Below are 25539 nucleotides of genomic sequence, written 5' to 3' on the forward strand. Positions count from 1 at the left end.
ATGTCTTGTTTAATTCTCAACTTAGTCTTTATGAGGTAGTTCAAAAAAGCTCTTACAATTATCAAGCTATTTCTCCAATACACATATATCCAGTAATACACTCACTTAAGTAATTTCATAACTTTTGTTATTTTATTATGTCTCATGCATTGCAGAGTCTGGGAGGAAAGTTACATAAAGCATTTGGAAATAATTTGAATGTGTATTACAGTGAATGATTTTTTTTAAAAAATAGGATACTTTTCCTAGTGACAAATCTTTAAAAGAGAAAGTATTGATACTTTTTTTTTTTTTTTGATACTTGAGTATTTTGAAGTAAGATGGCTCAGGAACACTTCAGTTAAATGTTACTTATTTTTCTAAAATGTACAAATGACTCATTTTTATTATCACTCATGCACTGTAATAGAGAACAGCAGGTTGCTTGAAGATGCAACATTCTTTGAACACTTCAATAAACAGAATGTAAACATTCACTTTAATAATGTTTCCTTTGTTAATGCAAAACCGAGTGCATTTTTTCCTTGCCTCCGGCTGAACCATGACTAGCTGAGTAGCAACAGCACAGTGCTGAAAGAATTTTTCAACAGCAATTTGCTTGTTCTAATTTACTTTTCAAGGTTGATGATCAGGATCATTATGTGGCTGGCAAAAGGATCTATTTCTATTAACTTGATCCAGTCATTCCTCTAGTTCTCATCATATTTAGTTTCCCTGGCAGTTTTAAGTGAATCAGAAGTGCCACCAGTATTCCAGTTCTATAGTTTCATATAATAAATGAATTTCTATATCCTTTTGAAATAAATGTTACACTTGTTGAGAAAGTATGGGTACTTTGAAATGAGTGACTCAGATATGAAACCTCTGCATTTTGTTCAAGTAAAAATACTCTTTCTAGTTAGTAGATCTATGCAATAATACCAAAGCATTATCTGTTCAATCTTAACTTTTTTTAAATAAAGAAATTCTAACTTGGCCTTATGTTTTAAGCTTGAACACAATCACCACTCAATAACAAGATTAAAAAATAAAACTCATGTAATTTAATAAATTTACATGATGCATATTTGAAAAGGCTTATTTCAATGTATAATATTCTAAAAATTTAACTGGAAATAATCAAGTTTTTCTCCACATTTTCAATAAATTTCAAAATAGCTGAATATTTTCCCAATCTGCTTTCTGTAAGAGAATGTGTATTATTATAGTTCTAACATTTAAAGGGTTCCACCACACAAAAAAAAACCCAGCTAAGTGATTTGGAAAATTCAATGGTATTAACATTATATTCTTCACACTGAACTATAAAACTGGCCAAAAAAAAAAAAAAAAAACCCACAAAAAACCCCTTACTTCAATCACTGGCAAATTAACAAAGTTAACAATATGAATAAAATAGATCACATAGGCTTTGCCTCTAAGAGGGAAAACCCACAGAGTTTAAAAATACAGTCACTGTGAATATTCTCACTGTTCTGATTCTGTAATAATTAGGGCAGACCAAATGTTCACTATGTTAAGACTGTACATGTGTCCCCAGATCTAGTTCTTTACCTAGGTCTGGTTTTATAAATGCTGGTGATAAACCAAGCCCAATTTATATGTTGCATCTTGTATGAGAAGTGTCTGTGACTCTAGGTATCTGATCAACCTTGAGAAATGGCAGCACAGCTAGTGTGATAACTTTTGAAGATAACCATTGCTAGTTTGATGATTACCAGTTACCATTAAATGAATTGAAAAATTATTGTGCTTTATTTTCTAGGTGATTCTGATATCATTAGAAGATTGGAACAAACTGGTGAAAAGTAAATCATGTAAAGTTTTCCTTTAATAAAACTGGTTGGAGCTTTTTGTTTTTTTTTTTAAATTATAGTCATTGGTTATCTCTATAACCTGTAGAGGGCACTCAAGTCCCTTGAAAGAAAAAGTAAAAAATTTTAAGAGTTTTCATTTTTATTTATTAGTAGTGTGTTAACTAAACAATCTGTTTTTTTTCCCTACAGAAACCATCATTTAAAAAGAAGACATTTAAACAAAACATAGCTTCATCTTAAATGTTTAATGGAATATTAAGATATACAAATTTTCACATGTCCTACTGGAAAAACAATTTAGCAGGTGGTTTCCATTCCAGAGCATCTGTCCATCTATAAATGCTGTGCATCAAATATTAAACACTATACTGCCATCAATTACACAGATTGGCCATGCCTGAGAAAAGTCAACCTGGACCTAAGAATAATCTGCTTTCAAAGCAGTAAACTAGTAACACAGATAAGGCATTCCACCGCTCCAAGCTATATATAGACAATAATGTTATCATATCCACAAAACAGCTGTTGATAATAATGGTTGAGAAACTTTCAACTCATACTAGTTTTAACCATTTTATAAGAGTAACCTCAAGAGTTTCTTTGGCAATTCTCATTTTATGCTTCTCTTCATTACTACTAAGTGTGGTTAGATGGAAGATATTTGAATATTTGACTTCGAATATTCTTCTTCCTGACATGTTAATGAAATATTTCATAGGGAAACCTCCCAAGTTGGACACACTAACATATAATTTAGAAACACGTGCACAAAAACATTTATGTTTTATATATATTCTTTCCCTGATAGCATATTTCAAAATATATTGCAATGTTAACTAAAAATTTACTGTATAATTATTAAAAATACTATTGTAGTTTCTTGGCAACATGGTCAGGGATCCTTCCTTTTATCTTACATTTTTTATGATCCTCAGTTTTACCATGATTAAGTAACTTGCTATTAAGATATTCAGAAAGTTTAGTTATTAAATTCAAATTAGAGATGCTCATTTGGCACCAACATAAGTTAGATATGCCCTTATTTGAGTCACTGTTTCTATTTAGAAATTGGATCAAAAAAGTCTGAGCCAAAAAGATGTATAAGAAAATTATCCAAATATATAACCTACAAATTGATACTAGAATAATGAACTATAAAGCGTTTAAAAAAAGCTTTGTCTATAGTAATAACACTAGTCATCAAGAATTCACTATTTAAAAACAAATTTTGTTATACATCATTGTTTCTACTTTTAAGGTTCTCAAAATATACTTGAGAACTAAATCTCCAAATTTGACATCTGGCAAGGTAAACATTGACACTGATACTGATAATAATTTTATAAAGTGAATTCCTTGAGAAATCTAGCATGAAACATCTTACAAGTTTATCCTTCAAATATTGTACACATTTTCATAGAATATTTCAAGATTAGAGTTATGGGAGAAGGGTACCCAGTTAAGCAAGAAAAAGGCAGAAAAATTAGTAAAATAGTAAACAATACTGTGGAAAACAGTTATTTTGATAAATTTAAAACAATGAGTTTGAAGTATTTTTGTAATGGTATCTTTATGAAAAAGATCGGATTCATGATGGGAACATAATAAGCTTTTTCCTCAAGAAAGGACAAAGTTAAATAAAGCTCTGAAATCAGAAGTCTTTAGATGAATAATTGTATATTGTGACGTGTTTTCCCCAATTGGATTTACCACATTCTATGACAGTTTTTAATGGGGGCGGATGGGGAGAAACTGTGCAGTTTCATAAAATAGAAGCATTTCTCTCGGCCTAAACTGCAGCTTTGATTTTTGGGTTATCTCGGGGCCCACTCTAGTATATGAACAAAACTAGAAGATATACTTAGAATGTAGTCTTTGTTACTTCAAAGCCTAAGTTTCCTAAAATCATTGTTGGGCAAAGTAAAAAGAAACGTTTGTTCTATTACGTAAGAAATAAACTTCATTTGGTATTCAATTGACTTTCTAACTTAGCAGGCAGGACTTTTACATCTTCAAATACTGAAAATAAATTGCATTCTTGGCCCTTGCTTTAAAAGGTTATGGAGAATAAATGCACACCCTGGTAGTGTTCTAGTGATCTCCCTAATCTCAGTTGCACTTTGTCAGAACGAGGTAACTGGTAGTTAAGTGAAATACCCTAGATCAAAGGGGGATTAATCACCAACTGAATCCTTGCTGAATAAACCTGTCATTCAAGAAAATTATTTCCACTGAACTTAGCAGAGGATTGAAGGTATTTGCATAACAGGGACCAACGTGCTTCAGCCAGGTTAAAAGGTTCAGAATTCATCCCATGTTTAGCTTTTTGCCTCCTTTTCCTTTCAGCGGGCTGGTACAATGGTTTCTAATCTGATAATACAGCTAACTATCTAAATGATGTCAGAACAGGAAAGTTTTGCAAAGTTTGGATGAGGGATGGATCAATTTCACTTTCAGTAACTCCTAAATCTGATTTGTTGGAATTTAAGATGTAATCCTAAAAAAGTCCCTTAAACCTGAGGACTGTTTATTAACATCCCTTTTCTGACCTTTGTCTTAGAAACAACCACTGTGCTGTGGCAGCGGTCCCAGCAGAGACTCTGGATGATAACTCGACCTACCTACCTCCCAGGGGTGGTGCAGAGTCCATGAATGTCTAAAAAGAATTCTGAAATACTACAATAAAAACTAGAAGAAAAATACTAGCAGTTATTCTATGTATAAAACTGTGCTTTGAAACACCTTAAACCATATGACGTATAAAACTAGTTTTAACTCACTAGAAATACTGTTAGTGTGAATAAATTAATTTTATAAGACTAATGTTTTATTAAAAAATTTTTAAACAAATAATTTAAGAATTCCTGACAGGTTATTTTCTTCAAACCTGACATTTGAATTAATTATTTAAAAAGTAAAAGGTAAAAATTGCCCACCACTGGAAGGGGACTGACTTACATTGTAAGGGTACTGCTGACTTAAAAAAGTTTAAAAAATACGGTTTGTAAAAACTAAAGAAATGAAGAGTTTTATCAAAATCATGAACTATCTTTTCTGGAGTATATTTTCAGAAATTTAACACTTTTTGTACATTCTGGGTCTACTGAAGAATAATCACGCATATGATAGACATCAGATTTCATAATCATATTTTGGCACTAAAAGGGAATTTAGCAATTCTGCCTCTGGAGTAGGTCTGACACCATCCAAATCTTTAACTGGAAGTAGGTGCTCATATTCAGTGCAAATGCACAGCATCTTTCAAGTTAAAAAATGCAAAGAATAGTTATCAAAGAAAATGAATAAAATCCATAGTGGGATAATTTTTTAGAAAATGATTGAAGTTTTAACCCAAGAAAGGACTCTTAGAATGTCTTATAGCTTAGAATAAGAACATGTCAATCACGATTAAGCTTCTGGAATCGGAATCCCTTTGAAATGCAGCTGTTTCTTCTTTAATTGTGGCAGCGGACTCTGAAGAAAAGAAAGGTCCAGCCTTAAAGATGAGTAAGGAATACAAAATAGCTCAGGATTAGTTGTGGAGTTCAAAGGTCGCTAATTACACTAAGGAGTTCCCAGACACAGAGAAAACATTAAACAGGTCACCTACCAAACGGGAAACAGACTTTGTCTTCAGAAATTATCCTGAAGTGACAGGTTTCTAGACAAAATCAAAAGCATCACAGTGTGCCCAGCTGATCGCAACAGGATGAAAACATGAGTTAGTTTAAGTTCTGTAGCGGTATGTTAGAATGGAATGGCAACAGATGGCATCAGGTTCCCCATCGTCCCTATACTTCTCCAGTACTTCTTAGATTTTCCTCAGGTTTCTAGAAATGTCAGAGCAAAGATTCACTGGTTTTTCTGACTGCTTATAAAGTTTTACCTAGGGGTTTATTATATGGAATCTCAGCCCACTCACTAGAGAAATGCCTCTTCCCTGTTTTAGTGTACTTAGATAAACATTTATACAATCAAGATGTACAAAAAGCTCCATTAATATAAGTGAAATGTTAAACTTTGCTTGAGTTTAAGAGATTAAAAAAAACTTAAGGGGAATGATTTCTTCTTTCAAAAGGAAAGTTTTTTACTACTGATTATCTGTGATGAGCCTAGAATAACAAGCTAAAGTCCTGGTCTGGATTTTACTCTATTTTCATTACTTGGGATGATTTTGAACATAGAACATTATGCCATAATGCTTTGCAGAAAAGGAATTTATAATGAGTAGGACTGACCTTAATTTTAAAAATCATATTTCAAATCCTAAATTAATATGCCATCTCATTTTAAAGTATCATAGCTCTCTTTCATGAAGTTTGCAGCTTTTTCTAAGCTTTTCCTTAAGAGACTCATGGAGTAAGTTTTGGGAATCTTAAGATTTCATCTTTTCTTGCCTTTCATCTTTCCTTTAAAGTCCAACTTGACAATGAGCTACTACGAAAATAGAATGTGATATATAATTGTAAAAACAGGTAGAGAATAGAGTATGACTGGATGGTTCTTAAAGAAACCCAGAGCATGCCAATAAGGAAACAAGAGTGACAAATGTAAAGATAATGTGCTACATGAAACTGAAATAAGATTAAGTGATACTCTATACCCATAAAATAGCTTTTGAATTTTAACCTGAATTCATCCATTAATGAATTACAATAAAACAGAGAAAAAGCAATACTATATCTAATTTACCTTTAAAAATTTGGCTGCAGATATTCAGTAATCACGAAATACTATGCTCAGCTTCAGAAGGTATCTCACCCCTCTTAATATGCTTACTGACATCCTAAACAAAATGTTACTGTTGCAGCTTAATAAGTTTGCCTGAAAGTAACTCTAGAACAGAGATAAGCACTGTAAATAGAATTATGCAGATTCTAATTAGTCAGTAGGATAGTTCTTATTAACAACATGTTACTGTTTAAACGATTTTCCTTCATCTTCACTGGCTATTTTCTCAAGAGATTTACAGTTGTTTCTAATGTGGTCTCTGGTATTCTGTAACAAAGCATTGTACTAGCACTTAGTACTCAGGTTTGCAAGAGCAAATAGTTTTTTTTTATCTTACATGTCACCTACAATCCACTGGGAGTGGTAGCCTGCAGCTCTGGATTGAGAAGGAGCTTGATTCCAAATCCAGGAATGCCCAATGGAGAAAGAGGGCTATGACTGATTAGCCATGCCTGCCACAGGGGCAGGAAGAAGCACGTATGGCAAGAAGTTAAGACTAGTCTAAAATAAGTTGAAAGTGAATCACTAGATTTTATGCTCTGAATCATACTTAAGTAAAATCAAGGGTACAAAAACTAGATACATTAGTTTTTAAAATGTTCTTTCAAACTAAATCAGACTAAAAACATTGAACAAGAATATTTTATCATTAAATGATTTTCAATTACAGTTTATGTGTATATACATTAAAAATAAAAGACTAAGATTTAAATTGTTACTAGTGTATAAATCCCATTTAAACATGAGACAATTACAGTAATAATGATCCATATGTTACTGGAGCAGGAGCCTTAGAATTCCAGATGTAATAGTCAGAAGAAATTAGCTTCCGGTCTAAAAAAAAAAAAAAAGATTATATTAACAAAAATTCAATGAGAAAGCAAAGTCATGGTATTTAAAATTTTGGAACACAATTATTTCAAGGAAGGAAATTCTTTGAGATAGTCATTTCAATTCAGTTTTCATCAAGGCATTATTATAACTTTTACCACTTTAAAACTATGGGTTTATTAAATACATGAATAATCCATCTTTTAGCCTATATATTTCAAATTTATGCCGATATCCTTCATGCTAAACCTGCTAATTTTTTTCTCACATCTTCCCTAAATTCTGTTTCTTATAGACCATTACTTCAGCTACAAAAACATTAAAAATATGTTTATTGGTTTCCCTTCTGTAACCTCTTCATCACAGTTCTGATTCTATTCTTGCTATTCTTTATGCATTCAAAGTTTCATAGAAATACATACTTAACTTTCTGCTGCTGCTGCTAAGTCACTGCAGTCATGTCCGACTCTGTGTGACCCCACAGACGGCAGCCCGCCAGGCTGCCCCGTCCCTGGGATTCTCCAGGCAAGAACACTGGAGTGGGTTGCCACTTCCTTCTCCAATGCATTAAAGTGAAAAGTGAAAGTGAAGTCACTCAGTCGTGTCTGACTCTTAGCGACCCCATGGACTGCAGCCTACCAGGCTCCTCCACCCATGGGATTTTCCAGGCAAGAGTACTGGAGTGGGGTGCCATCGCCTTCTCCGACTTAACTTTCTAGTAATGTTTGCTTTAGTGGTTTCTTATAGTTCTGATCAGATCTAAGGTTTCTGTTTTAATAGTTTTGAACAACTGACAACTTCTTTGAATTAAGTTTTTTGACATGTGAAACTGAGACGATAATGTTTGTTTGGAGCTAGACACATGTAAATTCTTATTCCATACATCTCTATTTATCCAGTCCTGCCTTTTCTACAATACCTCTTCATGCATCTTCTTCATAATGAAAAGGATAGTGTACAATACTGGCCTGCTGCTGTCCATGGGGTCACAAAGAGTTGGATACAACTGGGTGACTGAACAACAATGATACATTACCTTGTTGCCTTTTATCATTGTTACTTCAGTTTGAGAATCTAGTAACACTGAGAGGCAACAGCATATTGGTTAGGTGGTCAGGCTCCAGTGACCAACTGTTTGGATTTGAGTCCCAGTTCCACAACTTACTAGCTATGTGATCCTAATCTCTCTGTTCCATCAGCATCCTCATCCATCAAATGGAGATAACACTTACATAGGGCATTCTAAAGATTAATGAGTTAGCCTGTACTCAAAACTATGCCTGGCACACAGTAAGCAATAAAGATTAGTTATTATTATTTAAATTACCATCATGAGCATTATTGAACTATTATCAGAACTAAGTTGTATATTATGAATATAAATTTTCTTGTCAAGATGATGGCAAAATAAAGTTTTTCACATAGTTGCACAAAGTGATGGCTATATTTTGAAACTAAAAGAAGAAGGAAATAAGAGATTAGTTACAATTATCCATTTAAAATGACCTCTTTCATTCATATATTAAGAAGCAGGTATATTACTAAAGTGTTCCATTCTGTATTGTGCTCTCTGAAAATTACAATGTTTAGTAATATTAACAATATACTAACAATATTTTAGATTTTATCTAAAGAGACAACATATTTCCCACAGAAACACTGGTCTATTTACATTTAGACAATACTTCTGGTTTGTCCAAGCTAACAACTATACTGTGCCTTCATAAAAAAATTTTTTAAAAACATTATGAAGATTCTTTTATACGTATGAATTTCTTAAAAAAAAAAAAAAAACCCAAAAAAGGATATAGGAGAAAGCATAGGGAAAACCTATGGCAGTAAAGAATATGGCTTATTCTGGTTATACCTCATAGAATTTATTACTGCCATTCACAAGTAATTACCTAGAATTCAGTAGTTCTGAGTTCTATAATCTTTTGAAACTTTCAAATTACAAAGTCTTATCCTATCTTTCCTACTTTAAGGACCCTAACCCTTAGTTTAAGATTGTTGTTTTTCAGCTGCTAAGTTGAGTCCAACTCTTTGTGACCCCATGGACTGTAGCCCACGAGGTTCCTCTGTGCATGTGGTTTTCCAGACAAGAATGCTAGAGTGGGATGCCATTCCCTTCTCCAGGCTATCTTTCGAACCCAGGGATTGAACCCACATCTCCTGCATTGGCAGGTAGATTCTTTACCACTGAATCACCAGAGAAGCCCTGATGATTTAGATATACTTATCTAAATATGATAGTTTTATTCTTAACATATGAGACAAAAAGGCTTCTACTTTTGTTCAGCTAACTCCACCCTCATTCTAACTACTTGTTTGTTTTATGCCATATGTCTGTATTTGATCTGAATTAAAGTTTTAATTCAATAATTTTAATTAAATTGCTGTTTCCTCTACCTATATTTTCACATCTGTGTTTACATATATATATATATAACACTATATACATATGAAACATACATATATATATGAAACACTAACAAACTCATTAAAGGCAGGAAACTTTCTATTGTTCTCCTTTTGGTAAAGCAGGGTACAAAGTAATGGTCACAGACTATGACACTGGCTAAAAATATTTAAAATTTTAATACTCATACTTAACATTTATTGAATCCATGCTACATGCTAAATATTATGTTGAGTGCTTGATCAATATAAATTTGATTTAAACCTCATAACAATCCTGAGATAAATAATACTACTAATTCCAATTTATACATGAGGAAATTAAAACTTCAAGAAGTTCACTAACTTGCTCAAGCATCAAAGAGTATAGTATAAACTGAGCAAAGCAAATTCAACTTTAGACTAGAGCCTACCTCTATGTCAATCCTTGCTCATTCAGACCACTTTATCAATAGGAGAAGGCAGAGGGCAATGTACATAACCTATTAACACAGGATGGATTAGGCCAGAATTTTTATAAATTGGGATTATTTTCTTATCTTTTTCTTTCACATTTTAATTTTATCTTAGTTAATAATAATATAACACCACTTTAATTCCCTCAAGTTGGCTTGAATCTTTGCAACTTACGTGTACTTATTTTTGGTTTTCCTGATGCAAAAACTTGAACTGAATGCTGATCAACATAACATCCAGTGAGTGTGTAATCTAAGATCCTAAAATGAAGCTAGAACCAGAAGAGAAATGTACCAAGTTAAGGTGATTAGTTGTTAAAAATGATGGTCACATTTTTTTTCCCTTGACACAATTTTAGGAATTTATTTCACACAATTCACAAAATAAAAATCACAAATAATATTGTTTATGTGTGCATGTGTACACAAGTGTACACATGGACGCATATACACTAATCTTTCCCTTTTGCATTAGAGTCACTTCTTTGTAAGGCTGCCATTACGAAGTGCTTAACATATATCAGGCCCGTCACCAATGTACAGTCTAATCTACACGGCAAGTTATCTGTATTTTGCAAACAAGGGAACCGAGGTTCAGAGGTGGAAGCAGGTAGTAGAATGGGCATTGGAGCTCAGAGCTGACTGATTACAGATGCTGCTGGCCCTTCCCTGTGGTCTGCTGTTCTGTACGTTCTCTTCTGTCTCTAAGACTAGGTGACTGTGATATAGTTCAGATCATAATACTTTTACACACCTTTTAGCAAAACACAAGCATGTAATTACTAAAAAGGGAACACTAGTTTATCTGGTTTTGGAGGGAATAAAATGCTCTAGTTAATTTTTCAGAAAACTAAAATTTAACTTATGTAAAACTTTTCTAAAATGTAATCAACGAATGTAATGAATGAATGTAAGTTCCTGAATTTAATTGATCATGTAGTGTCATTAGTATAAATGCCAGTTAATATATTATGCTATAACAGAGAGGGCCATTAGTACCTTCACTGAAGGCATAGTGATAGCCACATAAACTAGGAAAGGTCTACAACAGACCAGCCTCCTTTTGTTGTGATTCTCATCTTTGCTGCTAAAATCTTTTGAATTTGCAATAGCCTGATAGTTTTTCCATACTTTTTTCTTTCTTCTTTTCCTGAACATTTCTCTCATTTCCTGTCTTTCTTCTTTTGATTGTCAAAGTAACTGATCACATGCATAGATATAATTTTCAGGTCTCCTCAGCAATTTTTTTCCCTATTGCCACTCAAATTATCTAACAGTAAAGAGCTATGGCTTCTTTGTTTGGCATAATTCTGGATGCTGGAAGTTATGACAATGCAGATTTCCACAAAACTAGATATTATAAAAATAAATCTATTCAGTGAACACAAATATCTATTACATGCTTTCTATGACACTGTCACTGGTTAGGTGATGAAAATGAATAGAAAAGTTATAGTCCCTACCTTTAAAAAAACATATAACATAGTAAACATTCCATTTTTTTTCTGAAAAATATACAGAAGTGGTTAATTTTTTTTAATAATCATTGAAACAAACCTTGTGGACACAGTTGAAGTCAATACAGAAGAAATACCATCAGGGTACTTCTGATTTCACTACTATTTTCCCAAGTCGCTTTTATGTATAGATTTCAATCTATCTTCTTTGATTTCTTTGATACTATTTTATTTAAATTTTCCTGCTACCTTTCTCATCACCTTTTCACTTTCCTTTGCTAATTCTCCTGAATCTTCCTATTTTCTCTTATCTTTTTCTGACCTTATTCGTTTCTACTGCCTTAACTATTTCTTTTCCATGGATAACTCCTAGATTCTATGAACAGCTGAGCTTTCTCAGACACCACCTTGGTATAAGTTGCTATTACCTGCAACAATGTGATATTGTTGCAACTTTCTCTGTATTTCTTCTAATAAATAGAACTTTCTTCTAAGTATGTTTATCCATTCTTCAAATATTTATGTGTGAGGTACTGAACTAGATGCTCAGAATAAAATAATGAATGAGATTCACGTGGTCTCTGCTCTCCAGGAGCTTCAAGTCTGGTTTGTTGTTGTTTAGTCTGTTGTGTCCGACTCTTTAGTGACCTCATGCACTGTAGCCTGCCAGGCTCCTTTGTCCATGGGATTTCCCAGGCAAGAATACTGGGGTATGTTGCCATTTCCTCCTCCAGGGGTGGTTCTTGACCCAGGGATCAAATGCATGTCTCTTGTGTCTCCTGCACTAGCCAGACAGATCCTTTACCTTTGAGCCACTTGGGAAGCCCCTGGTTTAAGTCATAATTGTTTTTAATGACACCATCTTTGACTTAAAACTATTTCTTATCTTTCTACTTAATTAGTGAGACTAAAGGATTTACCCTTATCACAGCTCTATTCTTTTTTTTCCCCTTTCTTTCTCTTTCTGTGACACTATACTAGCTCAGCATCATTTATTTATCATCTTTCATCTGAAATACTAAAAAAGTTTCTTTGTCTCCAGCTTTTTTCCTCTCTCATCTTCTTCTCATCCATGTCGGCTGATCCTCATAAAGTACCACTTTCTGAAGGACCACTCCCATAATCAAAAAAAGTATAACATTTTCTAACAAGCAGTGAAAGCCAGATTCAAACCCTCTACAGTCCAGACCTAAATCACTTATCTAGCCTTCTGTGTAACTACTGTTTCTAGCACAGGTTCCTAAATATGCCTAGTTATCCTTCATTCCCATGATTAAACCATGACTTTACCTATACAAATGTTAGTTCCATCTTCAAGGCTTCATATTCATGCTTAACTGGGCCTCAGACTTTTCCTTAAAGTTCATCACTACTACAAAGCCTTCCTTGACCACTTTGGTTGGAAGAGCTTAGTCTTTTTTTGAAAGTCCAAAAGCAGGTAGTCCTGATTAATTACTGACAAGCATCACTGAAAAATCCATAGAGTGCAAAGACTGTATCTTATATTCTTTGTACACAAGTCTCAAATGCAGTATCTTAAGAGCTGGGTAGAAAGAGGTTAAATTGAAGTGTTTTAAATTTTACATAATTCTTTCCTCTTAAAATATTTAAGTATTACATGAAATAGAAAGTGATTAATAAATAGAATTTTACTAAAATCTAGAAGAGGACTTAGACAAAAAGAATTCCTACCCCCCAAAAGGATTAGAAAACATCAAAAATCAATTAGATACATGTATTTCAGAAACAAAGGAAAGATCTCTAATGTAGTGAGCCATATAAATATAGTTACCTTTAAATATGCTGTACCTCCGATGCAAAGCTGGTCAAATGACTGCTTTTCATGGTTCTTGGCTCCAAAAGTTATAGTTCCAGAAAGACTAATTTCCATTGATTTGGGAAACTTCTGTCCTAGAAACAGAAATATACCAATCAACTATTATAAATTAAATAGGTTCTATAGCAAATGAATGAAAGAAAAAAAAAAACAAAACCTAGTTTACCAATAATCCAGACCAATAAGCTTTTCTCTCGAAATACTTCAAGCTGGCCAAAACTAGCTTTGTACTCCACATGTGTGATGGGACCTCTTTAAAAAAGAAATGGAGATAATAGAAAAAAAAAAATCACAGATTTAAGTTTGAAGAGATATATGTCAAATCTTGCTACTGCCACTTAATACATAAAGCAGATCTGCATTTAAGTTTGCAGAATAGAGCAGAATAAATAATGAGTATCATATCTCAAAAAACACAGAAACACAATAAACCTTTTTGGTGATGCTATACATTTCATTATTAATTCTAAAGAGGACCACAAAATCATACAGAATGTATTAATATAGGCACATGAATTATATAACGTTAAAACTATGATTTTTACTATATAGTATGTAGCCTTTGAAAAGAACTGTGCTGTAGAACAAATTTAAAAGTAGAACTTGTAAGGAAAAATCTTATAATTGACTTAATTCACCAGGTTTTATCATTGGCTTAACTTATTAATATAGGTACAGTGCAGAGAAATTGCTAGAAATAAAGCCAGTAAAAAATAATCCCCGAGGAAGCTATACTGGCTGAAGCTTATAATTTACTAGCAAATTTAACCAGAAAAATGGTGACATTTAAAAACAAAGAGATTATTTTTACGACTATGTTTGGTTCAGAATCAACATACATTTGAATAACACAAAATTTTTAGATCTTAAAAATAAGGTAAAAACCAAGACAACTTTATTATAGGGCAGTGCCAATGTACTGAGGAAGGCAGAAATCATGGCATCACGTAATTTTATTCCTACCTATTGTAAAAAGGTATATGAGCTTCACAGAATTCAAAACTATTTTTCACACTTTCATGAAGTTTTAAATTAACTGTTATTTTTAGTTGTACTTCTTCCTCTTTCACTTGATAAAAACCCAAAATTGGTGGAACAGGGACCTGGAAACAAAACAAACACATTTTTTACATGATTCTCAAGTTAATGGGTCTAAAATGCCAATGGTGACTGAGGAAAGAGCTGTGTAGTAATATAGTTATTATATACGCATACGTGTTGAATGACTATTAGGTTACTCTAAGTCATTCTGACAACAGATGATGGAGCTACAGTCCTTTTAAGGACAGGGATTCTTCCATCTCTTTCCATTTCCAGAAAGGCACCTTACAAAGGTGTGTAATACATTCTTTTTCCTACTCTTGCTTGTCCAGATTCTCCTCCTCCAGGTTCTCTATGATGCACAACACAGAACATGCACTAGACAAACTGATCCCTGACACACGCCCACAGTTCCTGCTGCTCTGCTTGTATCTTCACTCCCCCACGCTCCCAGGTCAGCAGTCACTTAAATTGGTCATGACAAAGCTGATGAAGGGGAAACAATCTGAATCTTCTGGTAAGTAACTCATGAAAAGGTTTTGTTTGGACCAAAAGTATGGTGATTTCCTAACAACACAATTCATAGATATAAAGATTAGCAAAGTGCCAACTTCTCCAAGGTTGCTTACCTGGGAAGTGTAGTAGCATAAGTTGAATGACTCTAATGGTGGAGTGAGTGGAAATTTGTACGGTCCACTAAATGCAGAATCATCCATTGCATCAATGCTACTAGAGGTCAGAATGGCAGAGTCCAGAGATGTCACACAAGGATGAACCAGAATATCCTGAAGTGGAGATCCATTGGTAGGGAGACTCAAGCTAATGGTAACATTTGGCATGCTTCCCTCTAGATCACACTGCAACACAAACAGATATCACCGAGAGCTTTGAAGAAGTCATCTTCTGGATGAGGCTTTTCTTAATTTATCTGAGGCACTTTTCACAACTTAACTCACTTTTCTTTCAAGGAATTATTCTCATTGCTTTCTGTGTTCTGGATAATGATTCTATTATGGCTCTCAGAAACCCAAGCCAGAAACCAGGAGAGCCTTCCTAGAACCCTCTGCTTACATTTAAAATCCTTAAAAAACTACTTTTCTCTATTCCTGTTACAAAAAAATATTTGTCACAGCCCTCCAAGTGTATCTAGACTCACTTTCCTCTAATCAATAGATTCTTCATCAATGCCAGAGCTATCTTAATCAAATAATCCTAATTCTATTGTACCCATGTCAAAACCTCTCAATACTTGCCCCTCAATTTTATATTACTTTTAAAGCCTTTGCTGTTTGGTTCCCACCTATTTCTTTAGCCATTTTCTACCCCACAAGTAATGCTCTAGACTTACTGGATTCTTGAATTTACCTGAATAAACCATATCTTACATCTACGCTTTTGTACTGTGCTATTCCTTCCAGTAACAATGCTCTTTTCTTCTTAGTCAATTCATTACACGTGTTCTGTGAAGCCTTATATTCTGTATTGTCACCTCCGTGGCCTACCTTTGTTATGTAGAGGAGCCCAGGATCTTCTTCCCTATGTGGTCTGGGTTAGTTTGCTAATGAGAGGTACTCATGAGAGATTTAGGAGATAGGAGGGAAAGGGAAGTCATTATAGTAGGAAAGTCATGGAAACCAAGGCAGTGGTGGCCAGACATAGCACTTTCTCAGACTTTTCCATGAACTCCTGCTCTGGGGTTGTAACATCCTGCTTTGGGGTTGTAACACAGATGTGACTGCTTTTCTGTTAACTCTGGCTTCTCTGTGTATCCTAGTCTCTAGGCTAGAGTCATTAGTGACTGTCAGAGGATCAGAGACTTACTCTCTCAGTTCCTCTTATACTTGAGTAAACAAACCCTCATTCCTATACTAAACAGCATGATCATCTATCTGTATTAGACCAAGAATAGAAGCCAATTCAAAATTCCCAGAAGCCAAAAACTAGGGTCAGTCTACCAAAGATCTATTTAAATACCATGATATGCATAAATATTAAATTATATATAACATATTCCCTGTTCATTACCACAGAATGAAAAAACACATAGTGAATTTCCCTACTTTTATTTTACAGAACTTAAGAGAGCCTCAACAACTTTAAGAGGTGTGAATGACGTAATCTGCAAACACCTTAAGTTGGAGACATTTACGATAATTATTTCCATTAAAAGTAGTAACTGGAATGTATTTTTGACCATAATGGAAGAGAGTGTAAAGCAAACACATACATTTTTAGGTCACTTTAAGGTTAAAAGAGGCTTCCAACGTGGTGCTAGTGGTAAAGAACTCATTTGTCAATGCAGGGAAAGTAAGAGACACGGGTTCAATCCCTGGGTCGGGAAGATCCCCTGAAAGAGGGCATGGAAACCCATCCCAGTATTCTTGTTTGGAGAATCCCATGGACAGAGGAGCCTGGTGGGCCACGGTCCATAGGATCTCGAAGAGTCAGAGTTGGACACAACTGAAATGACTTTGCTTGCATACAAGGTTAAAAAGAAAAATAAAGACTCAATTTGTCTGCCAGGACCATTTTAATTCTCTGTTCTTGAAATCTACTTTTAATCTATTAGATTTTTACATAGCTACTCAACATTAATACGGGCTTCCTAGATAGTTAGTTGGTAGAGAATCTGCCTGCAATGCAGGAGTCCCTGGTCCGATTCCTGGGTTGAGGAGAGCCACTGGAGAGGGAGGGGATAGGCTCCCCACTCCAGTATCCTTGGGCTTCCCTTGTGATTCAGCTGGTAAAGAATCTGCTTGCAATGCAGGAGACCTGGGTTCATTGCCTGGGTTGGGAAGATCCCCTGGAGAAGGAAAAGGCTACCCACTCCAGTATTCTGGCTTGGAAAATTTCATGGCCTGTTTAGTCCATGGGGTCGCAAAGAGTCAGATATGACTGAGTGACTTTCACTCACTCAACATTAATATGATATATAAGAAGTTTATTAGTGCAGAAAATAAAGGAAGAAAACAGAAAAGACACCTCAGAATATTAATATACATGTATAAGCATCCTTTTTTGGAGGGTTTCTATTTTTGATCATTACTGAATGTGGCAATTATCACTGCTAACTGTATTGTTATTTTCATTGACTTTTCCTATTATTTAACCTTAAACCAGAGAACCCTATATTTACCTAGTGACTTGTTTACATAAAACATGAGTCCCTGAAAATGATTTCAGATATTAAGTCAAAGATTTGTCAACTTCACCCTCTCTAAAAAAAAAGGAAAGTAAGTATAGTGACTTTAAAATATTTTCACAAGTTCTTTCATATTACTGTTTCAAAAGATGGAGCCTAATTCCATTTCCCTTGAATGTGGACTGACAAAGTAATCTGCTTCTGGTGAACAGAAAGTGGTAGAAGTGATGCTATGTGACCTTTCAGTCTAGGTAACAAGAAGAACAGCTTTCACTTGGGCCTCAGGTGGCTGTCTGGCTGCCTGTTCAATTGTCTGTTTGATCAAAGGGAAGTCACTAAGTTGTGAGAATGTTCTTAAGCAGCCTGTTGAGAAGTCCATGTGGAAACGAACTGAGGTTTCCTACCAATAAGAGCCAGCTTGCTAGCCATGTGACTGAGTCACCTCACAAGCAGAACTTCCAGTCCCACTCAAACCTTCAGGTGACTGCAGCCCCAGCTGAAATACTGACTGTGACAGACATCCACATTAGAAGTTCCCAGATAAGTTGCTCCTTAAGTCCTGACCTACAAAAACTACAAGTATAATAGACGTTTACTGGTTGTGATGACAGGTTAATTCATTACACAGCAATGCAGCTGACCCTCTGTGTAGTCCAAAATCCATGTATAACTTTACAGTCAGCAGTCTGTATGGCAGGTTCTGCATCTATGGATTTAACTGTACATTCAGCCAATCATAGATAGTATGGGACTGAATGTAGTACGTATTCAAAGAAAAAAATCTTTATATAAGTGGACCCAAGCAGTTCAATCTCATGTTGTTCAAGGGTCAACTGCATATAGCTAGTATATTTAGTAAAGAATGCAAAAAGATAACATTATAAAATTTCACTTGAATATAATATCAAATGACTGCTGTTTATGGTAAGAATCAAGAATGTCACATTATGATGTAAAATAAAGTCAGCAAAATTTACTTTTCTCCATAAATATTAAGTGGTATGATAAAACAAGTATTAGAGAAAATCTCACCTTGCAAGTGACAACTCCAACGACCTGCCATGTATCTGCTATCTCCTGTTTATCATATTGCATGGAGTTTACCTTTTCAGTGATAGAAATAGAAACTTGTGGTTTTCCTTTGTATGTTCCAGTTCTCCAGGCTGGCTGTTTTTGTAGGTGAGTAACAGAAGCAAAATTAATACTGTCCAATGAATTATGTAAGTTGGCATCTAACAAAGTGCCAAAAGGACAAGTTTGTAAAAGCAAGTCAGACAACTGGCTCAATTTGGTATTTAGCTCACTGTCAGTTTTTTGACCTGAGGAAAGAAAATTGTGTACCCCAAAAAGAAGTTCAAAGCCTTGTGAAATTCCACTAATGCTAATTAATGGTGGACGAGGGGATAACGTTTGTTCAACCAGTGGAACACAAGCATATATCATGCCATTCTTCAGAAAAGCAACAACTGGCCAGAGTTCTTCACTTCCTACTGTGAGTCCGTAAGTGGATGTTTTATTGATGTGTGAGCAGCTATCACGACTCTCCAAAAAGTCCTTCTCGTCATCCAACAATCTCAGTTCAAAAAGCAGTGCTTTCAGGAAGGGACCATCTTCAGGAACAGGCACATAACTTGCTCCATTGAAGACTTTAGCTCTTTTTTCAACAGTTGGATACCGTCTGCATCAATGGAAATAAAAACATAATTCCTGCAAAAACTGGAAGTCCAAAACCAATACAAGGCAAATACTAACAAAACACACAATAATAAACAAATACATACACAGGCACATGAAAATCACAACCAAAAAAATGTTATATTAATGTTAAACTCTTATGTCCTTGATATATCTCAAATGATAAACACTGTTTTCTTTTATTTTTAAAAATTGAATTTAGTTCATTTTTTAAATAGGTAGGATACTTGTTTCTAATTCAAAATCCTAGACTCTTGGCTATTCAGATTCCCACTTGGTAAGCAAGGCATGTGTATGTTTAAAACATAAACACACTGTCATTTTTAAAAAACAATGATACATTTTGCAGTGAAACTTACTTTTTTCCAAGTTAGTATTCATGAAGCTACAGCTGCATAGTATTCCGTTGGGTTAAAGAACTACAATCTATCTGGATTCCCATTGGTAGAAACATCACTTCCGTTGTTACAGATAAGACTGCAAAGATTTTCTTGTCTTGTTTTTCCTTCCCTTTCTTTCCTTCCTCCCTCCTTCTTTTTCCAATTGAGGTATAATTTACATATAATATTAGTTTCAGGGAAGCAACACAATGATTTGATATCTGTATATGTTGCAAAATAATCACTGCATTAAGTCTAGTTAACATCTGTCACCTTATATAGTTACACATTTTTTTCTTATAATGAAAACTTATAAGATTTATCTTAGCAACTTCCAAATATGCAACTCAGTCTAATTCAGCTATAGTCACCACGCTGTACATTAAAACCCTATGACTTACTTATTTTATAGCCATGTTTGTACCTTTTGATTCCCTTCATAAATTGTTCCCACCCCACCACAGGATATTTTTTCTGATTCCATCTTAGTAGAGCAGGATCGAAAAAAGTAGTTTAATTTAATCCTCCGCATTAGGAATTCACTAGTACCCTAAGTCTTCTTGCCAAGCCATACAAAAATATGTAAGGGCATTTTAGTAATAGTGGTTTATCTATATGGCCTTGGAAGATACTATGAGGTAACGACAAGAATAAAATAAGAATAACCTTTTATGGTTTACAAGCTCTATGCTGAACAATAAGTTACTAATTCGTCCCTTTTTGGGAGAAATAGGAGATACTTTTTGCTCATGTACAAAAATGTTAGATCACATTTTCTTAATTAAAAAAAAAGTACTTTCCCCTATTCCTTATTTCTCCACTCCAAAGTCCACAACAAAATCAATTATTTGCTATTGGTTTCTGCATAGGGCTTCCTTGGTGGCTCAGACGGTAAAGACTCAAAGTGAGAGACCTGGTTCAATCCCTGAGTTAGAAAGATCCCCTGGAGGAGACATGGCAACCCACTCTAGTGTTCTTGTCTGGAGAATCCCCATGAAGAAAGAAGCTTGGCAGGCTACAGTCCATGGGGTCGCAGAGTCGGACATGACTGAGAGACTAAGCACAGCACAGCTTTTGTATATATTGCCTAACTTCTCAAAGTCTATTTTCGTATTTGTAAAATAAGGTATGGCTAAAGAACATACAGGCAATTCTGATCAAGGATCAAGAACACACCTAGCCAAAATGTTTTTCTACTAATTCTCTAATACTACTAATATTTTATTAGTATAGGATAAATAAGTAACAGATGAATTATCTGAATCCAACTTATGGCCTTCATAGAGATGTTGAAATGTCCACCCAAACATATTTGAAGTTTTGTTTTGAAATATTCTGAGCATGGTGGGAAAAAACTCTGAAAACAAGAACAACTTCTTCAAGAAACTAATTATTGTACACAGTATAAAAACCTTACCTCTACAAGATATTAAAATAAGCTACAAAGCCACAGATGTAAATATAATATGTTGTTGGCACAAGAACAGATAAAGTAACAGAAATGAGACAAATTGCTGTTTAATTTTAAAAAAGAAAAATGAGAATGTATTTAAAGTTATTCATGTATTAGTGAACCTCACTCATTTACATTTTGATGTGCTTTCTTGATTGAGGAAAGGGAAATTTTAGCTCTTAAGTGTTCTCTTAAAATTCAAACTGCAAGAATTTCATGACTGAAATTGTAAAAATAAGTCAACCTGGGACCTTATGTATAGTGCTAAATCGCTTCAGTTGTGTCCGACTCTTTGCAACCCTATGGACTGCAGCTGCCAGGTTCCTTTGTCCATGGGATTCTCTAGACAAGAATACTGTAGTGGACTGCCATACCCTCTTCCAGGGGATCTTCCCCACCCAGGGACTGAACCCAGGTCTCCTGCATTGGCAGGTGGGTTCTTTTACCACTAGTGCTTCCTGGGAAGCCCCCTGGGTCCTTATATGATACCGCAATATGTGCTCAATAAATACTTTGTTCGATGACTCAATCTGTCTTTTCAGATTTATTCTAGGCGTTTTGTAAAGTAGGACTTTAACTTTAAATGGCCTCACAACTATAGGGAAAAATACCAACCTAAGCTAGACTTGAGTGGTACTGTTACTATCTATCCAGACAGCAAATCTCTAAACCAGAATCTAAATCAAGTTTTGGTGTGGGGGAAAAAAGTAGTTAGAGGAAAGATCATTTGGATTCTCAAATCTTAAGTGACGGCCTTTATCCTTTGGCAAATATGTGGATAATACATATACCCGTTTCACTCTAACTCTAGGCCCAAGAGGTCAGAAAACAGAAAAAAATAAAACCTAATTAATTTGTTCAATGATACAAAATAAACAAGTGACAGATGAATTATCTGAACCCAACTTGCTGCCTTCATAGAGATGCTGAAAAGTCCACCCAAACATATCTTAATTTTTGTTCTGAAATATTCTGAGAATGGTGGGAAAAAACTCTGAAACAAGTACAACTTCTTCAAGAAACTAGTTATTGTATGTAGCACAAAAATCTTATCTCTATAAGATATAGAAATAAGCTACAAAGCCAGATATAAAAACAGTATGGTGCTGGCAGAAGAACAGACAAAGTGATAGAACTGAGACAAACCAATGGAAGACATAAAAAACTATCAAAACAGCCAACAAATCAACGAAGAAAATACATACTGTTTGGAAGATGATTCAGAAAAACTGGCCCATAGTACAGAGAAAAACAAAGTAAGATTCCTACTTAATGTCACATTCAAAGATGGACTATAGATGGATTAAAGGCCTAAATATAATAAATAAAATGACAAAGTCAAGAGAAAATAATGTAGGAAGACATCTTTGGGCAATAAGGGTAGGGAAAGACTACAACAAATCCCCAAAAGGGCTAACTACTATGTAACAAAACGAAGGGTTTCTGTTTAACCAAAGTAATGAAAAGTTCATTGACAATGATAATAAGTTAAGATCAAGTATCTGTAATAGCTAAAAATGACATAGGACTAATATCAAGATTACAGAACAAACTCCCACAAGTTACCAGGAAAAAGCCAGCAAATCTCAAAGAAAAAACAAAGAATATGTATAGGCAATTCACAGAAAAGGAAAGCCCAAGGGCTAACATCATTGCTACCACAGAGAAATGCAAATGAAAGTAAGATATTCTTTACACCAATACTGGCAAAAAGTGCAGTAAGTGTTAGAAAAGAATAGAGATAGTGACGGTGAGAGTGTAGACTGGTCCAAGTACTCTGAGGAGCTAATTATTTGGTAGTAGTCAAAATCAGTGTAGACAGGTCTCATGTAACTGTTTGAGGTTACTTACTGCAGCATGGTTTTGATAGCTGGGTTGGAGGCAATTTGGGAGATCAGCAGCAGGAGAAGGGGATATGTAAAATGTGGCAGATGGAAACTGGGGAGTACTACAGAGCAAGTAGAAACAATGGCCTAGATCTGCAGTATCCAGTATAGTAGCTGCCAGCCTTACATGGCTTTTTAAACTTAAAATGAAACAAAATTAAAAACTGAGTTCCTTAGTTACAATAACCACATTTCAAAAATTCAACAACTACATGTGGCCAGTGGTTACAATTTTGACAGCAGAGATTTAGAACATTTCCCATTTCCATCACTGAAGTGGTGGACAGTGATGCCCAAGATGAACACAAAGTAACCTGGATATTTCTTAAAAATAGGGCTGAGAGGACTTCCCTGCTGGTCCAGTGGTTAGGAATCTGCCTGCCAATGCAGGGGACACAGGTTCGATCCCTGGTCTAGGAAGATCCCACATGCGGTGGAGCAAGTAAGCCCATGTGCCACAACTACTGCACCCTAGAACCTGCAAGCCTCAACTACTAAAGCCTATGCTCTGTAACAAGAGAAGCTACCAGAACGAGAAGCCTGTGCACCACAACTAGAGTTACCAGTCACTGTGACTAAAGAAGTCGACACAGCAAGGAAGACGCTGTGCAGCCAAAAAAAAATTATGCTGAGAAATCTGACAATGTTAAGAAATTGTAATGACATCTGTATCGTTAAATTATATAATTTAAAATATATATATATGAACACACAAACAAAAGCATAACACCAATCATATGAGGTAGGGAAATGGCAGAAATAAAGATACCAAGGGGAATATATAAATAAAGCAGGAGTATCTGGGAAGGATGGACCAAAAAGGTTGATGAACCATATTAAAGATTATAAATAACTTCCTGAGGTACTACAACAACAAATGTAAGCCAAGTATCCCTGAGAAAATGGTAATCTTCAAGTCTTTATGATTCCAATAACAGAAATTGTTTAGGTAAGAAAGAGGGAATTATTCATATTCACGTTGCCTACCACTTTTCACTTAAAATACACTCATCTTTATCAGCCTCAACCTAGATTCAGAGCTACCTATTAATACTTCACTATAGAGCTTTTCTCAGGGAAGAATGAATGTTTACAAGAACCGCCCACCACGGAGAATAAAAAGTGAAACAAGTTACAATTGCCGCCCATGTTTTGCAATGAGTTACTGTATGTGTAACTCTCTTCACAGAGTTATTTTGATAAAACGTGGCAAATTTTATATAAGTGGCACTAGATGAGCTTACACCATTTTAAAAAAGTGAATTAAGTTTAATTTTGGGGGTATTTTTTCCATTTTCAACAATTAGGAACTTTAGAAGTAAACAGAATTTCTAGGAATTAAACATAAGAACCTGAAAGTGACAGTCTGATACTGCTCAGCAAGGACTTTCCAGAAGAACGAAGTAAAATGTCCTTGCACGATTTTTATTAACAAAAGTAGAAAAATCTGAAACACTTACTGCTCAGAAAGTTCCCTTTCCTTTTGTCACCTCTGTACCAATCTTACGCAGGTGGTAAGGCTGGTAAGATGGTAGGGCTTCGCTGGTAGCTCAGCTGGTAAAGAATCCGCCCGCAAGGCGGAAGACCTGGGTCTGACCCCTGGGTTGGGAAGATCCCCTGGACAAGGGAATGGGCTAACCACTCCAGTATTCTTGCCTGGAGACTCCCACGGACAGAGGGGCCTGGCGGGCCACAGTCCATGGGGTCCCAAAGACTCGGACACGAGTGAGCGATTTTCACTTCACTTTACTCAGAAGAAAATGTGCCAGTCATCAACTCATTTAATTTTCACAACACTATGAGGTAGTATCCCAGTCTCCAGTTATTAGTAACAGATGTTACAAGGGTTAAGTAACTTGCCCGGGTGTTGGACCAGGGATGCACAGCATCACAAAATTATGCTACACTATCCATCCATCTTATCTATCACGCCTAAGGATACAGATTTGCATTTACCTGGAGAATTTGACAATGCCACAAAGTGGAGTTCCTGGTTCGTGGCTTATAAGCCACACTGCCCGCTGGGCCATGATAAGCCACTAAGGCATCAGCTTATCACTGAGGTGGCCACCGAGGCAGAGCGCAGACGGGCTTTCTCAGGCGTCTTCAGAGCCACCTTCTGCTCCACCGCAAACAGATCGGGCTCAGCAGAGAAGCTAACTCCTTCAGGTGAAGTGACTAAAACCTTTGAGTCTGTCCGGGACAACGCACGCCACAAAAAGTTCCGTGAATCCGCACTTTAAGTCCTCATAAACTTATCTCCATCAGCCTAACTACCTTCTTTCTCCCGAGTCCATTTCCGGGACGGTGGCCCGCAAGGATCATAATTCCTCACTCGCTCGCGCGGGGAGCCTTTCTGCAGTTCGCCCGCTGCTCGCCTCCTCGCCGGCCCCTCC

At 35.4% G+C, this 25539-nt stretch overlaps 1 protein-coding gene and 1 non-coding gene across 5 annotated transcripts; one reads left to right on the forward strand and one right to left on the reverse strand.

Annotated features, from left to right (window-relative positions):
• Positions 1-1455: 1455 nt before the first annotated feature.
• On the forward strand, positions 1456-1587 carry LOC120853778. The gene has a single exon (XR_005718835.1). It is a non-coding gene; the product is annotated as a small nucleolar RNA SNORA72 (small nucleolar RNA).
• Positions 1588-2043: 456 nt separating this feature from the next.
• Positions 2044-25538, reverse strand: AP5M1 (adaptor related protein complex 5 subunit mu 1). 4 transcript variants are annotated; one of them, XM_040226377.1, is made up of 9 exons: positions 25100-25518; positions 18762-19407; positions 15217-15444; positions 14510-14649; positions 13713-13798; positions 13502-13620; positions 10428-10524; positions 7304-7382; positions 2044-5291 (listed from the first exon to the last, which is right to left on the reverse strand). In XM_040226377.1, exons 1-9 carry the CDS (start codon positions 25171-25173, stop codon positions 5273-5275), a joined length of 1488 nt encoding a protein of 495 aa, XP_040082311.1. In that variant the 5' UTR covers positions 25174-25518; the 3' UTR covers positions 2044-5272. The 4 variants fall into 4 exon arrangements, 3 of the variants coding, with proteins under 3 accessions (XP_040082311.1, XP_040082312.1, XP_040082313.1); XR_005718682.1 differs by lacking the exon at positions 10428-10524; XM_040226378.1 differs by having other exon boundaries at positions 2044-7382; positions 25100-25538.
• Position 25539: the final 1 nt, after the last annotated feature.

This window comes from Oryx dammah, unplaced genomic scaffold (genome assembly GCF_014754425.2).
Source record: "Oryx dammah isolate SB20612 unplaced genomic scaffold, SCBI_Odam_1.1 HiC_scaffold_26, whole genome shotgun sequence".
Classification (NCBI taxonomy): domain Eukaryota; kingdom Metazoa; phylum Chordata; class Mammalia; order Artiodactyla; family Bovidae; genus Oryx; species Oryx dammah.

Coding starts and splice junctions, on each gene's coding strand:
- AP5M1 (XM_040226377.1), bottom strand. CDS start 25,173: ATGGCCCAGCGGGCAGTGTGGCTTATAAGCCACGAACCAGGAACTCCA. Junction 15,445..18,761: donor TTGGAGTTGTCACTTGCAAG/GTGAGATTTTCT, acceptor TTTGTGTTGCAG/TGTGATCTAGAGGGAAGCAT. Junction 14,650..15,216: donor TATGCTACTACACTTCCCAG/GTAAGCAACCTT, acceptor TTTTGTTTCCAG/GTCCCTGTTCCACCAATTTT.